Consider the following 16,202-nt stretch of genomic DNA (forward strand, 5'->3'; position numbering starts at 1 on the left):
GACGCTCGTCGCAGATACAGCCTGATCAGCTTGTCGTGCAGCTCGGGATCTGCTTCGCCGCCATTCTCGATGATAAATTCGAGATAGACAGCGCACAACGCCTTGTCGAAACGATTTAGGTCATCGACGATCTCGAGCCGAGGCCACGACCCCACTTTCCCCGTGTCTGCCGTGAACACCTCCATGCCCAGTTTGCTATCGACTTTGAGCAGCCAATGTGACGTCTCAAGGATGATTTCGATAAACTCGGGGCCCAGATTCTGCAGATATTGCATCGTTGGTCGAATTTTTTCCTCCGCATCGTCCTCCTCATCTGCAAACTGCTTGAGCAGACCCAACGCCTTGCTGTGCATCTCTTTCCCTCCATACAGCGCAATCAGCTCTGAGAATTTTTTGCGCTCCTTTAGTAGCTCTTCCACCTGTTCCACCTCACACCAGTTCTCGATACGGCATAGCGGGCCGATCAGCGCCGGTTTCGTGAGCAGAAATGTCTTGAACAAGGCAGTATCGACCGTCTGGGCCACCGCAATCAGCTCATCCTTGTCCATCTCGCCAAAAGGCTTGTTGGCAAGCGAGAGCAGCCAGTGTGTATCACGCTTGACCTGCGACATGGCCATGTGGTCCTTGGACTCGTGCTGAGGACTCGATTCGAGGATCGGCTTGAATATACGTCGACGATCTGCGAGGAACTTACCAAGCGCGTCTAGCGCTTTGCGTGAAGATGGTTCAGCTGCTGTGCGGCTGTCGCGGCTCGCGCCTGATCCAGCAGCCTTTATCTCTGGTGCTTCACGCGTCGTTCTGACGGATCGAATCGAGGCTGTCTCTGCTTGCGCGTCGGCTTCTTGCGCCATCGAGCTTGCCACACTCGTTGCAATTCGACTTGACTTGGGTTTTGTCGAGCTCGCATGCGACGGGCTCGAGCTCAAGTTGCTCGTCACAACTGGCTCCCCGATGATGCTATCAGGTCTTCGACCTGGAAACAACCCACCGAGTCGACTTCTCGCTGTGTTGGTTGCTGAGGTCGCTAGAGTCGCATGGCTGGGCGTCGGACTTGCATCGCCCGCATCGAGTGATGAAGCGCGCAATTTGGCTGGTGTTTTTCCACCAAAGATGGGAAACCATTCCTGCTTGCTGCGACTCAACTCGCCAGCAACGTTAGACGGGTAGAGCGCAATCACCTTGGCTGGATTGGTGTCGAGCTCCATAAACATCTCGATGGCTTCGTCGAATCGCTCATCTGCAAATAATGAGAGCGCGAAAAGACCTTGAACGTGAGCCCTGCGTTCGTCCTTGTCTTCCAAAATCACGTTGTCGACGCTGTCGAGCAGGCCCAGAGCTTCTTCGAATTCGCCCTTTTCGACCAGCTCGTCGATCTGCTGGCCCCAGCTTTGCATCTCGAGTCTCCAAATGGTGCTACCTTCCCTCTCGAGCGTTGTGCGGTCTGCCGGGGTGACGACGACAAAGATCGGCGGCTTGTTCCCGCTTGATGGTGTCAAGAGCCGTACCTGAGGTGGAGAAGACGCTGGCTTAGAAGACGTTGTTGGAGATGCGGGTGGGAAGCAGAGAGTCTGGACGGCAAACAGTGTGCCAACAGAGCGGATCTGCAGAACGGGATTGTTTGCGTTTGGCAACGAGCTGTTCCTGAGCGAGGGAATAGAGCCGCTGGGCAGCACCGCAAAGACGTATGGTTTTGCAAAAGCCACCTCGAGCGGGCTCGCATGCCACTCAACTCCCTCACGTCGCGTTGGTCGGCCATCAGCGCCAAGAAAGATGCCGGTGCCATCTCGTACGAACAGCACCTCGCCTCCCTCGACGTGGAGCACCGACATCTTGCCCTTGCTACTCAGACCCATGTATCCTCCGAGACCACCCAATCCTCCGAGCGCTGCGCTAAAGCCAGCACCTGCACCGCCAGCAATCGAGATGCTTGTGCTTGGGTGGGCGCCTCCTGAAGACGAATGCGCGCCCTCGCCACCCGCTGCATTGGAGGAGAGATCAAAGTCCTCCACATGCCAAGATGAGAGACTAGACGAGGTGAGGTCTACGAGCGGGCCAGAGGTCGAATTGGCGGGCGGATTGACGTGCGTCTCGCGGCGAAGTTGACTACTGCTATTGTGGCTCGTCGCTGCAAAACCTGACGAGGGGTGAGTGTAGGAGACGGTAGATTCGGCAGCAAGTGGGATCGAGATGGTGCCATATTCTAGCGCATTGTACCCCATGAACAATCTCGTTGGCGTCACAAACGCCAAGCTGCGTGGTGTATGAAGCAGCGCCACTTCTCGTGTGTCCCAAAACTCGCCGTCGACCCAACGGAACACAAGCAGCTTTCGCTTTACGCCAACAGCCAGCACTGTTACGAGCGTCATGATACCATGCTGCCCATCGGCATCTGCCGAAGCACCTCCGAAGCGTGCGTCTTCCATCGCCTTTTTCCTCTCTTGTTCGCGGTACCTCGCCACGGCGTCCATTCCTCTCATGCTGGCTGCCTGCCAGTCCTTGGACGGAATGTCAAATACGCTGGATCGATTTCTTGACATGCTTCCCGTTCCGGCTGTTCCGCCTGCAGCGCCCGCTTGATTTTGATCGCCTATCGTACCGGGTCTGAATGCACGCGAGCTGATAGACGCATTGGGATTAAACTTGCTCGATGTTCTTGCGCCAAGCGGCCCGGGGCCGTAGTCAGGTATCTGAGGAGCCACACGTTTCTGGATGGACGTATCCACTCCGAATGTAGTTGCGCCTTTTGTCTGTAGCAGCTGAGAGCGAAGTTCTAGGGTCGCCAAGTCGTGTAAGGACACGAATCCATCGGATAAGGATATTAGCAGGTTGGCCTCCTTGATTACGCCGAGCTGGTCTATCGAGCGTTTCGAGAACTGTGGTGCTGTCTGTATTGGTGCTGACGCGGATACGGACGGTTTGATCTCTCGTGTTGATGTGTGGGAGAGGATGGAGGCAGGTTTGGCCGACGAGCCATGGGGCGAAGGTGGACGTCTGGAGGAAGAAACGGGTGGTGACGTTTCTGGTTGCTGTGATGCTGAGGTCGTGTCTGTTCTGTATACGTGTAGAGTGCCGGTGGACGAACCAACGATGAGCTTGCCACCGTGAGCAACGATGGCTTCTGGTTTACCCTTGATGCCCGTGAGCAGAGGAGCGCTGTCGAAGGCGGTATGCATCTTTAGCGTGTGAGCTCTCTCGCTCGTCGTGTGCTAGCACCGTGTCAGATGCGGCACACAGCGATTCGATGGTCAATTTGGCAAGCTCTTGTCCAACAATGGTTGTGTAGAACGACTCTCGTGTCGAACAACGATGGTGATTGCGCTCAAGGATTTCCAAATTCAATCCTTGTACTTGGCGAAAAGGAGGGAGATGCGCATTCACCATTCATGATTCGTGATTCACGATTCACGAACCTCTGATTAACTTAGGTGGAGGGAAAATCGCGCCTAGCGTCTGTGCGTGTTCATCCCTGCTAGCAGACCAGCTTCAAATTGGCAAAGCATCAGCTCAACCAACGTGTATCCGTTCTTCAAGTCACAAAGCTCACCCACATCCGTGGTCTCTCTGGACACTGTCCTCATACTCGCAGAAAGAACACTGGCATGTGACACGACACGATCCATGCCAAAAAAAAAACAAACGATACAGACATATCAGAGCGGTAGGAAATCATAAGCATCTCCACCGTCCCTCGTCCATCTAGGGTACAACACGACGACTAGTCCATCTTCCTGTAGCCGCACACTCGCCATCGACGAGCTCGTAGATTGTCCTAGTGTCATCGGCCAAGTTGACCAGATCGACCTTGTACGGTTCGACGACAACAAGTGCGAAATTTTTCTCGCTCTGTTTGAGCTGTTCCTTTTGCTCCTCGTTCTCCTCCTTGCCCGGTTGAGGAAGCTGCAGAGGCCAAGGTGAGCTGGTGTCGTCTTTGGGCTTAGCTGCGTCCAAGCGGTGAGCGTTGGGATGGGGACTGCCTGGTGTGGGTCGACAGAATGACGCCAGCAGACCTGCATTGAGCTTGTTGAATATTCGCGTTCGCTCGGCGTCCCAATCGAAAGGTTCGCCGGAATCCATCGCGTCTGGCGCCCGTGGTGGAGAGAGGCGTTCAAACGGGAACAAAGATCGCAGCGGGTGGCCGGGGGTAGGCAAGACATGCACGGTGCCCGAGATTCGGAATTGCATTTGTGTGGATTCGATCCACCACGAAATCTCGCATTCTCCACAACGACTGCCATCGTGACCATGCGCGCGCAGACTGCTCTGCGAAGTCAGCTGTTGCACCTTGGGCGTGCGTACGTCGGTAGTGGTCATGAGGCATGGACTCGAACCGAACGCCGGATTATGCGACGCAACGCCCCCCTCGGCGTCTCCGTCGCGCTTCTCGTTAACGAAGCCTCGGTGAACAACGTATCGAACGTGCGGTTTGGCCGCGTCGTGAACCGAGCTAGGCTGCTCCACCGTCGAAAAAGCATAGTAGAGGATGGACTTTTCGTTCTTGATGTTGTCACCGATTCCGTCGGCGAGGATCTGCTTCCATTCGGGCTGGGGTGAGTTGGATGTGGCTTTGTTCTGATCAGGCCCGGAAGCATGACCGTCATTGTTCTGCTGTCCACCCGCAGATGATTGATCCAAAGAGTTGCTAGCGTTGTTGACGACAGCGCCCAATCGCTGACCATCGGAGCCGGAACCGCTGTGACTTGTGGCGTGACGCTTGACTCTCTCTTCCAATGCCTCTCTAAGATCCTTCAGTATTTGCTTTTCGACGCTCTGAGACTTGACTTGCTCTGCATCGATCCCAAATACAGCTGCTAGTTCTTCGTGCGTCTTTGCGTGCGAAATGCCCATACGCAGCGCGGAGAGTTGCTTCTTGGACATTCCCTTGGCATTTCCCGCCTCAGCCGGCTTGAAAGCGAGCTGCGCCATGCAGTACTTGGTATTTCCCACTGGGTTATTGAGCGCGATCGAATACTTTACCCACTTCGGCGCGATCACTTGCGGAATGCTCACATTCCCCTGCGGTCTGAAGCAAGAAGGGTTCGCCTCTGCACCTCTTGCGATCATGGTCGACGTGACGCCGGTCAGCTCCTTGATGCGTGGGACGGTAGCCGCATCCCAGACATCGCCGTTGCACACCACTGGGATGGTCCTTCCCATCTCGGTAGCGACACTGTTGACGTGATCAACAATTTCCCTCAATCGATGAAGGAGAGCTGGCTCGCGTGGACGCATATCCTTGGTCCTGCAGTGAACGGTGAGACATTCGATCGCACCCGTGCGAACAATCTTGTCAACCAGCTCGAGAGTTTTCTCTTGCGTCGGCAAGAGCCGAATTTTGCACGTGACCGCAACATGTGCTGGCGCAGCACGACGCATCGCCTTGAGTGTGTTGCACAGCAGGATGGGAGTCGAGAGCATATTGGCACCCATGCCGGCGTGCGTGGAAAAAGGTTTGGGGCAGCCGCAGTTGAGATCGACGGCAGCGACGTCGTCTGCCTGGGTAATCGTTTTAATCGCCTGGAACGCAAGATGTGGATCAGCGGAGCCGAGCTGATAGACAAGGTAGGGACGTTCGATGGGATGGCACGAGAAGATTTGTTTGTGATCCTTGAGGTATTCCACGACGCCGGTGTGAGGATTGACTTTGCGTTCGCAGCCGATGATGGCGCGGTCGACGATTTCGGGTCCCCAGACAAGGTCGGCACCATATTCGAGCGAGAGCAGACGCGTAGGGAGTGTACCAATGCGGACCATGGGGGCAAGGAAGATACCGTTGCGGTACTCGAGAGTAGAGGTGCAGACGGGGATGGGATCGAGGTCGTCGACTCGCTCGGTTTCGGAGGTGGTGGGAAGAGGACCAACGTCTTGATATGAGGTGGAGTCGGCAGCTACCGCCTCGATGTCGATGCGAGGCGCATCAGAGTCCATCTTGAGACGTTTGGCTGGTGGGTCCATGGAGTGATTAGGAGAAAGTTGATGGATTTCGGCGACCGAAGGCATGCTGGCGTAAACAATTGCTTTGTTCAATGGGGTTGCAAAGAGACGAATGGATGTTGGAGACGGTATACTGGCTAAAGGCTTGAATCGAACCGGCGGCGATAAGAGCGCCCGCAAACGTAGCATGAACTTGCGACGAAGCGATCGGAGGAGCGGTGGTGGTGAGGGGAGCGTAGGAAGGAACCGGAAGAGGCCGTCGTTCAAGAGGAGAGGGGCCTCCAGACAGCTGCCGCGCCACCGACGATGCGCACGATGTGCAGTGATCACTGTGAATCAGGTTTGACCAAGGATAAAAGTGATTATGTCATGCGAGGATAGTCAAGCAATCAAACATGTGCGACGTCGATCGACGTTATTGGAGAGTCGCAAAGTAGAAGAGAAAGGCGATTGAGTTCATTCACGATTCAACGATTCATGTGATGATTCACGGTTGCTGCTGACCTAAATTCGTGGTTCGTGCCTCTTTGGCTCAGAAATGGCGCTTCTGATGCGCGCGTGTGAGTCGTGAGTGTGGAGGAAAAATTCTCAACTCAGGGACGCCATTCTTGATTCGTGATTCCAGGATTCAGGATTCAGGATTCAGGATTCACTCGCGATATTTTCACGATTATATTCGTGATTGTTAGGCTCACAACTCGGAACGTGAACGTGAACATTCAAACACAGCTCTGTCAAAAACTGGCCGAATGCAACAGCCTCGTCGGCTGGTATGACGTGTGTAGGTCAGCTCAGCTTACAGGAAGGTGAGTCAACACAGTCACGAGTCGTGAGTAGCACAGTCCACGATTCACGATTCACGATTCACGATTCGATCAAAATAATATCTAATGTTACCACAGAAACTCGATCGAGAATAAAGGATCAAAATTGACCGAGAAATCATGAATGGACAAAACTCTGTCTCGCCTTGTCTTTTCGTGCGAATGACATGCCCATCACTCACGGAGAAGCGCAGAGTGATATTCTGATCGTCGTATCGGCTACTGGTCTGCTGTCCACCGCGAGCGAGCCCTGATTGGAGTCAAGATTGGCCGCGTCAGGGTCCAAGCCAACAAGTCATAAGTTTGTTGTGAGTTGGCTCCTCGTCAACGTGCAAAGATTTTACGTTTGTGTTTCTCATACGATACCCCGCACTTCCATGATAGACTTGTACGATAAATTTCCATGATCATCGGCTTTCCTGCTCTCATCTTCTGACTCACCAACGCCCGTAACGATGCTCGACACGATCTACATCTGTCGACATGGCTTTCGAATGTCTTGGATTGGTGCCGAGAACTTTCCTACCACCGATCGACCACGTGATCCCGTCCTGACTGCTCATGGTCAATCACAAGCGCGACACCTCGCATCCTATCTCTCCTCCCTGCCTGCATCTGAGCAACCCCAACTGATCATCAGCTCTCCTTACTACCGATGTCTCCAAACCTCCCTGCCGACTGCGTCTGCACTCAAATTGGAGCTGGTAGCCGAGCCAGGGTTAGCAGAATGGTTTCCTACAGCAGCGACAAAGACGGGCGTCCATCCGTCGCCTGCAAGCGCCGCCTACATGAAGGAATTCGTAACCGAGCTCTCCTTATCCTGGAAACCGATGCTGTATCCAAGTCGCGACGGTGAAACCATTTCGGAACTACACGCAAGAGCACGTCGAGTGCTCGACCTTATTCAACAAAGATGCGGCCAGCTGGGTTTGAAAAGAGTGCTCATATGCAGCCATGCTGCGACGATCATCGCGATGGGAAGAGTGCTACTAGATGATGATGCGGATGGCAAGCGGACCAAGTTTATCGGCGCAGGAACGGCGACGTTGAGCAAGTATACGAGAACGCGCGAGGGAGGGGTGTGGAAACAGGAGTTGAATGGGGATGCGTCTTTCTTGCCCGGTGGTGTGGAGAGAGAGTGGCATTTCGGCATGGTGCCGGACAACGTGACCGAACACGGCATGGGTCAAGGCTGGGTGGACCCAGAAGCTCCGACTGAGAAGGCAACAGGGCAAGGCCAGGCACTGTCGACCAAGTTGTAGATTCCAACAAAGCACTCGCATTTTTACACAGTATACCCCGCGCGCCAAAGCGGACTTGGCCGGCCAATCTTTCACGTTGACCTCCAAATCTTCCTCGAAAAGCTGCTCAAGAAGCGACGATGCAATTTATTCTTCATGCACACTGTCGCTGACGGTGGGTTGCAACATGATCCATTTCAATCCACTACCGACAGGCCGAAAGCAACACGCCAAAGAGTCGGCAACGATTATGTACAAAGCTACGAGCGGCCCGAGTCGGATACAAAGCCGCGAGCTGATCTTGATCATCACTGGAGGTGTTCTTTTTCCTCTACTTGAGAGGCTTAGCAATGCTCCTCCTGTACGCCTTTTGGGGAGCGGGACCGTTGCTGACCGTCTTGTACTGCTTGCAGTTGCTGCTAGCTGCCGGTTTATGCGGTGCCGGAGTCTTTGCCTGGCCCTGCCTGAAAGTGCTCGATCCATACACGCCGACAAACTTTCCACTGTCGCCCTGGCAGTCCTCGAAGACGCCCTTGTCAAACTTTCCACGGTTGGTGTTAAAGTAGGCGCCCATGACATCGTACACATGAGGCGCATACTGAGCAGCCTGAGGACCGTATGCAGCGCGGAAGGAAAACTCGTATGCCGACATAAAGTTGTTCCATTCCTTGATCTGCGTCCACTTGCCCTCCTTTCCGGGTACGTTGTTGCTGAACACCAAGCCACCTTTGGGGTTACCCGTTCCATCGGCACCATGCGGGTCAAGTTCACCACCCGCATCACCACGTTGAATGTTCATGCCCGTGAAATCACCCACTCCCGTCACTTGGAGGAAATTGGGTGTCTTGAGGAATTGCACTCCCTGAATAGCACCGTTCGGAATGAGGCGAGTACCGTAACCCGATTTGAGACAGTAAGCGACAACGTTTTCCTCGCTGGCACCGATTTGCGAGTTGGGCTTGATGGGTCCCCATAGGCAGAAATCGTTGGCATTGTTGATAAACACGTTTTGGCACAGGGAGGAGCGCGAAGAAGCGCCCCATTTGGAGCATTGGTTCGAGCCTGCTTGGTTGGTCTCCCACTTGTCGGGGAGCGAGTTGATGTTGAACGTGGGCTTCTTCTGTGCAGAAGCAGAGGGAGCAAGCCAAGCTGCTGCTGCCAGAATAGCATAGACAAGTGTACGCGTCATGGTTCGATAAAACACGTTAGTGGTAACAGCGGTTGGATGAGGATGAAGAGACGCTGGCAAAGGTCAGGGAGGTCTTCTACCGACACTTTATACAAACGTGTATCATCAACATGGAGCTAATCAACCAGCGCATGTGCGCACACACTTACCAAAGCGCCCTGTCTAGTTACAATCTGCCAGCAGCGCAATCTCAGCAGCTGCTATGTACAGCATTCTTAACGTCGGCGTCATTCTGGCATGGAAAGAAGGAGCGCACGGGTCTTGCCACGCCGTTAGCCGAAGTGAGAGAAAAGACACCGATGCACCGCGATGGGGGACATAGCTCACAGCTTGCTATTTGCGGCAAGAGACGATCCACAGCCTCGGATGCTCGCAGCATCTCTCCTCTCTGGGTGTGGGGCAAGTGAGACGGCGAGGTATGTTAGACGACGTTGACCGCTGCAGAATAGTGCGATGGAACGATCGACATTGCAGCTGCTGGGCAAACTTGTTGCTTAGACATGCGCACGAGGCATCGACGTTCGACAGACTAGCAGAGCTATGGCGTGTGCATCGCCATCCGGGGATTTTCAGATGCACCGTCGCCAAGAGCGGACAGTTGTGAGTTAAGTTGGACTCGTGCGATTCGAAATGACATGTAGCATGGGATGGGAGTGCGAATATAGTCACGATCCGTGACCCACGACCCGTGAGCTAAGTTAAGTTAATCTGGAGTTGCGTCATGCGAGGAGGCGTAACACGACAGCTTGTAGCGCCGCGCGCTTCGCGAGTGGTTATTGAAGAGAACAGTCACGACTCACGAGTGAGTCGTTGAAAATAACAGGCACGAGTGAATCGTGAATGCCACTCGCGGGGATCCGAGCATAGAGCGGCGATCCACAGACGTGGTCACGTGTAGGAACATTCGTGGTTCGTGGTTGACTTCCATCTCTCTGCAGATCAGCGATGCAATCTCCCGATTTCTCTTAGATGTAGAAATTTATGCTAAACGGTGACAAGCCCAGATGATTCAGGATTGCCAAAGCAAGACAAGGTCAGCAGCCAATCGGAAGAGATGAATTTCTTTTCTGCTAGCAGCCCAATTTTGGCCGATAAGCATGAAACCCACGAACTCATCATTCGTGATTGATTAGATGAGAGAATTTTTCAAGGAAGCAAAGCAGGCAAGACGGGCAGCAAATTGCACCATTCACCGTTAGCGATGGCGTGCTTCTCCACGCAATAAAACATCTTCATTGGCCAACTGGGCTTTTGCTTCCCCAGGCTCTCTGGAGCCCGAGACAGAAGAGACAGACGCACAATTTTGACATGAAACGCAACAAACGATCTGTATAAGTTAGCTCGGCTTTCATTTCGGTGTCCTCTGAAAGCGACGAGACTCGTGTTGCCATCGGTCCGAGGTCTGTCGTCTGTAGGCTTACGCACTTTGGCCACCCATTAGGGTCTCGCTGTGGATGGTGGACCCTGATCAAATCCGCCAAGAACCATATGGAGCAGCTAGAAGCCTCCTTCTCTGGCGATGCTGTCGACTGGTTGTCTGGGCTGCCGTCTTGCACCAACTCGGCTGTGTGTCGACGCGAATCTGCGTTGCGAGCTGTTGCAATCACGAAAGGGGGGCTGCCATCACCACATACCAAGTAAGCAGAACAAGAAGAGACGTTTTGCTGTTGTGCGTGCTTGTCAATTTGCTTGCTAATCCGCGCATGCGCGACTGGACGGCGCTCGCAAAGACGCAACCAGATCAGCGTCAGCTTTAGATTTTGCTGTCGCTTGCGCACTGGTTTGGCTGCCATGCTTTTGACACTTTTGGCAAATCATGCTGCCATCCTCTCGAGTCGCCTGCCAAAGTGGGGGATTGATTTCCTTCTTGTACTCCCGCTGTGTAGTCGACCCCAGCCTGGGCGCGCCCTGTTTCTTCTTGTTCAGTGAGCGCACAGCGGTTTCAATTCGTTCGTGCTACAGTCGCACTCTTGATTGCCAATCTTCTCGCCACGGTCCAACGTCGACGCTGCCGTCTTCTTGCCCGTTCATCAGAGTCACTTTTTTTGTGGCTTCTTCCTGGTTACTCGTCGATCTTTCTTCTCATTGTCATCCTTTCCCTTCCACCTTGACCACCACCTCACCCTCATCTCATCTCATCTCGTCTCCGCCGCCCACCTCAGTTGAGCGTTGGGCCCTGTTCTCGTATCCATCGAGTCGGAGTCTTCCCCACAAGTTCAAGGTCATTTCTCCGTCCCTGGCGTTTGTCGTCCGTACCTTCCACTTGCTTTCAACCAGGCGACAGTCTTTTCGCTGCCAGCCGCTCCTAGTGCCTTCGCACGTTCCTCCATTTCCTTCGGCTCTGTTGCGCTGTTACCGCTTCCATCTCTACCTCCCCAGGTTGGCTTGCTTCTTACTTAACTCAGCATCGCTTCTGCCAAGATGGGCTCCATCTCTGCTGTCGGCGCCGTCGCCAGGATTGCGGTGCTTACTTCCGCCACTTTGGTCAACGTCGCTCCCTCGGGCAAAGCTTCCACCTCCTCCTTCTCATCGGTCGCCGATAAGGCCAGCGAGCTCAACGCACAACTCGATGTCGAGCACCTCAATCAGCATGTCGAACTTGGCTCGGTGCTTTCGCAGCTCAAGCCTGCTGGCAATGGTCTAATCTCGGTCTTGTCCCACGCGCACCAGCCCACTTTCACCCGTCTGGTGCCACACCTCCCCAAGCTTGTCCACACCCCTCTCGTCTTCCATGTCGCTAGCGCAGGCGAGCACAGCGATATCATGGCTCTCCGCCAGTCGGGCCTCGTACTCCTCCACTCTTCCACTGCCGCACAGGCGCACGACCACGCCCTCCTCGCTACCAAGATCGCCACATCGGCTAAGCGCGCTGTCCTCCATTTCTTCGAAGATGCCTCTGGCCCTGTTGAAGAGGTGACCAACGTCGATCTCGCTTCGTTTATCGGCTCGGTGGCTGCTTCTACCAGCACCGATGCTGCCGCTCCCAAGATCAATGGTCTCAACGGCCATGCCAACGGCATCAACGGCCACGTCAACGGCGTCAATGGTGCCAATGGAAACGCAAATGGCTATGCCAGCGCTGTTGCCAGCGAGGCTGGCTTTGACGACCTCGAGTCGGCCATCGACGCTGCCTACGAGGATGTTGCTGAGCTTGTCGGCCACGCTGTCGAGCCTTTCCAGCTCGTCGGGGCTTCCGATGCCCAGAACCTCGCCGTCGTGCTCGGTGCCGGCTCCGAGACACTCCAAGACTACACTGCTCCTCACAACGACTTGGCCGTGCTCGATATCCGTCTTGTGCGTCCCTCGTTGCCACAGCGTCTCCTCGACACCATCCCTGCCGGCATCAAGCGCATTGCTGTTCTCGAGCAGAGCGTACGAAGAACCACCAAGCTCGGCCCACTCTTTGTCGACGTAGCCTCCGCTTTCCAGGGTTCTGAGCGCACCCTCCCCTCCGTCTTTGTCAGTGCCATCCTTGGCCATATTGACAATGGCGACAATGCTGCCAAAGAGCTTATCAAGGCGCTCCAGGCTCCGAAGCCCAAGCATGCTTTCATCGTCGGTGACCTCAAGAAGCTTTCGGCTCGCGCTCAGGCTTCTCCCGCTACTGCCGCCACCACTGCTCCCGTTCAGGTGCCCAAGCACGAGGAGGCTTACAATCTCATGCTCGAACAGGTATTTGCAGACCGCCTCGCGCTCGTCAACTCGGCCAACGAAGAGTCCGACGATCACCCTGCTGCTCGCAGTCCCGAATACGCTTTTGGCCAGGTGCTCGCCCAGCTCGAACAGCGCGATGAGCTCATTCGTGCTGTCAATGATGTCCTTCGCGATGGCGGTGTTTCGACCGAGCTGCACGAGGCTCTCTCCCAGTGGCTTGTGGCCAAGCAGGACGTTAAGAAGAACGTCGCTTCTAGCAACAAGGTCGCTTCCCTCCTCCAATCGTCCACTTCCGGTGCTGCGCTTCAAAACATCAAGTCGCTCTCGGAACACCTCTTGCTCAAGAGCCGATGGATCGTAGGCAGCGACGCTTGGGCCTACGACGCCGGCATGGGCGGTGTCCACCACGTCATCGCCTCGGGCCGCAACGTCAACATGCTCATCTTCGATAGCGTTCCCTACACCAAGCGAGATGCTCAGGCTGCTCACAAGCGCAAGAAGGACGTCGCCCTTTATGCCATGAACTACGGCAACGTCTACGTCGCCAGTACCGCCATTTACGCCGACTACACTCAGGTTCTCCACGCACTGATGGAGGCCGACAAGTTCGACGGTCCCTCGGTCGTGCTCGCCTACGTTCCTTACCGTACCGAGGACGCTCCTGCTCTCGACGTGCTGCGCGAGACCAAGCTCGCCGTCGACTCGGGCTACTGGCCACTCTTCCGCTGGGATCCCAGTGCCGAGGCGCGCGGCTCCGATGTTTTCCGCCTCGATGGTGTGCGTCTGCGTGAGCAGCTTCAGCAGTTCCTCGACCGCCAGAACCTCTTCACCACGCTTATCAACTCGCGCCCTGAGCTTTCGTACGATATTGCCGCTTCGCAGGGCAATGCACTTCGCGAGTTGCAGCGTCGCAAGGCTAAAGAGGCTTACGAGAAGATGCTCGGCTCGCTCGATGGCCCTCCTCTGCTCATCCTCGTTGCCTCGGATGGCGGCAACGCCGAAAAGGTAGCCAAGAAGCTTGCCGTTCGTGCCAAGGCTCGTGGTGTCGCCGCTCGTCTGCTCACCATGGACGACTTCCCCGTGACCGAGGAGCTCAAGGACGAGAAGAACGTTGTCTTCCTGACCTCCACTGCTGGTCAGGGTGAGGCTCCTCAGAACGGTCGATTCACCTACAAGGCGCTCCACGCCATGGCTGACGCCGCGCTGCCGGACACGCTCAACTTTACCGTCTTCGCCATGGGTGACAGCCACTACTGGCCCCGACCCGAAGATGCTCACTACTACAACAAGCCCGGTAAGGACATTGACGTACGTCTCGAGCAGCTCGGCGCTACGCGAATGACTCCGATTGGCCTCGGTGACGATCAGGACGCCGATGGCTACCAGACTGGCTACAAAATCTGGGAGCCCTTACTCTGGAAGGCGCTTGGCGTCGACACGGTCGAGGTTAAGGAGGCCGAGCCCGAGCCCATCACCAATGAGCACATGAAGATCGCCTCCAACTACCTGCGTGGTACCATTAAGGAAGCTCTCGTTGACACCTCGACCGGTGCCATCCCTGAGACCGACGGTCAGCTCACCAAGTTCCACGGCACCTACATGCAGTACGACCGAGACACTCTCGAGGAACGCAAGGCTGCCGGTCTCGAGCCTGCCTACAGCTTCATGATCCGAGCCCGTATCCCCGGTGGTGTTGTGACGCCCGCGCAGTGGGTGCAGCTCGACGACGTTGCCGAAAAGTACGGCAACCAGACGATCAAGATCACTACGCGCCAGACGATTCAGTACCACTGCGTCATCAAGAGCAACCTCAAGGCTGCCATGCAAGGCATCAACAAGTCGATGCTCGACACGATCGCCGCCTGTGGTGATGTCAACCGAAATGTCATGTGCTCGCCCAATCCCAACCTCAGCGAGCTGCACGAGGATGTCTACGAGTTCTCCAAGTCGATCTCGGAACACCTGCTGCCGCGCATGAACGCTTACCACGAGATCTGGCTCGATAAGGAGACCGACAGCTCCAAGCAGCTGCTCATCGGTGGTGTTTTGCAGGACTACGAGCCGCTCTACGGCCCTTACTACTTGCCGCGAAAGTTCAAGATCGCCATTGCTGTGCCTCCACGCAACGACACGGACTGCTTCGCACACGACATTGGTCTCATTGCTATCGCTGACCCTGTGACCAAGCGTCTGGCTGGTTTCAACTTGGCCGTCGGTGGTGGTATGGGTGTCACTCACTCGATGAAGGCCACCTACCCGCGACTCGGCAACGTCATCGGTTTTGTGACGCCCGAACAAACGCTCGACGCCTGTCGCATCGTCATGCTCATCCAGCGCGACACTGGTAACCGAGCCAACCGTAAGCAGGCGCGTTTGAAGTACACCATCGACAAGCACTGGGGTGGTGCCGACAACTTCAAGGCCGAGGTTGAACGTCGTCTGGGTTATAAACTCGCTGAGCCAAAGTCGTACAAGTTTGAGACCAATACCGACTTGTACGGCTGGACGCAGGACTACAAGGGCAACTACCACTGCACGTTGTGGCTCGAAAACGGTCGTGTCAAGGACGAGCCTGGTGCGCCCTTCCGAACGGGTCTGCGCGAGCTGTGCAAGATCCACAAGGGCGCCTTCCGCTTGACGCCCAACCAGCACATCATCGTTTCGGACATCAAGCCCGAGGACAAGGACACCATCGATGCCCACTTGCGCAAGTACAAGATGAACAACTGGGAGCACTCGGGTGTCAAGCTGTCGGCCAGCGCCTGCGTTGCCTTCCCGACATGTGGCCTTGCCATGGCCGAGTCTGAGCGATACTTGCCCTTGCTCATGGACAAGATCGAGTCGATTTTCGAGGCCAACGGCTTGCGTAGCACCGACACCGTCTTCCGTATGTCTGGTTGTGCTAACGGCTGCTCTCGACCTTGGATGGCCGAAGCTGGTTTCGTCGGCAAAGCGCCCGGCCAATACGTGATGACCTTGGGTGGTTCGCACAATGGTACGCGTCTGTCCAAGATCTATCGCGAGTCGGTCGACGAGAAGGAGATCCTCGAGATCATGAACAAACTCGTACCTCTGTATGCTGAAAACCGCATCGAAGGCGAGTCGTTTGGTGACTACGTCATTCGTGCTGGCATCATCAAGCCTACCACGGAGGGCAAGGCCTTCTATGAGGACATGTGCCCCTCGGATGTTGTGCCACCCAGCGCGGCGGCTAAAAAGGGTCCTGCTCAGGCCACCGAGCACTACGACCGTGCATCTTCGGCATGATCGTGGCCTCATCACCAACCAAGTAAAAGTGCTCTCAACACACAACCCTTCTTATGCATCATTCTTCCCGCGCCCCGCTTTTCCCTGATCACGCTC

The 16,202-nt window shown here is 55.4% G+C and overlaps 5 protein-coding genes across 5 annotated transcripts in view; 2 read left to right on the forward strand and 3 right to left on the reverse strand.

Moving 5' to 3' along the window:
• Positions 1-3,173, reverse strand: part of UMAG_15000 (uncharacterized protein) — a gene marked incomplete at both ends in the record, with an annotated part of 4,109 nt that extends 936 nt beyond the window's left edge. Inside the window, one exon of the mRNA XM_011391286.1 lies at positions 3-3,173. Within this exon, the coding sequence (XP_011389588.1) occupies positions 3-3,173 (3,171 nt within the window). The remainder of the gene's footprint in view (positions 1-2) is intronic.
• A 523-nt stretch (positions 3,174-3,696) lies between these two features.
• Positions 3,697-5,997, reverse strand: UMAG_02919 (uncharacterized protein; the record flags this gene model as incomplete). Its single annotated transcript, XM_011391033.1, has 1 exon — positions 3,697-5,997. The coding sequence occupies one exon, from the start codon at positions 5,995-5,997 to the stop codon at positions 3,697-3,699; it is 2,301 nt and encodes a 766-aa protein (XP_011389335.1).
• A 1,213-nt stretch (positions 5,998-7,210) lies between these two features.
• On the forward strand, positions 7,211-8,017 carry UMAG_02920 (uncharacterized protein; the record flags this gene model as incomplete). The annotated part of the gene is made up of 1 exon (XM_011391034.1): positions 7,211-8,017. The coding sequence occupies one exon, from the start codon at positions 7,211-7,213 to the stop codon at positions 8,015-8,017; it is 807 nt and encodes a 268-aa protein (XP_011389336.1).
• Positions 8,018-8,327: 310 nt separating this feature from the next.
• UMAG_02921 (uncharacterized protein) lies at positions 8,328-9,185 on the reverse strand (the record flags this gene model as incomplete). Its single annotated transcript, XM_011391035.1, has 1 exon — positions 8,328-9,185. One exon carries the CDS (start codon positions 9,183-9,185, stop codon positions 8,328-8,330), a length of 858 nt encoding a protein of 285 aa, XP_011389337.1.
• A 2,421-nt stretch (positions 9,186-11,606) lies between these two features.
• UMAG_02922 (putative sulfite reductase cys-4) lies at positions 11,607-16,106 on the forward strand (the record flags this gene model as incomplete). Its single annotated transcript, XM_011391036.1, has 1 exon — positions 11,607-16,106. The coding sequence occupies one exon, from the start codon at positions 11,607-11,609 to the stop codon at positions 16,104-16,106; it is 4,500 nt and encodes a 1,499-aa protein (XP_011389338.1).
• Positions 16,107-16,202: the final 96 nt, after the last annotated feature.

This window comes from Mycosarcoma maydis, chromosome 7 (genome assembly GCF_000328475.2).
Source record: "Mycosarcoma maydis chromosome 7, whole genome shotgun sequence".
Lineage (NCBI taxonomy): Eukaryota > Fungi > Basidiomycota > Ustilaginomycetes > Ustilaginales > Mycosarcoma > Mycosarcoma maydis.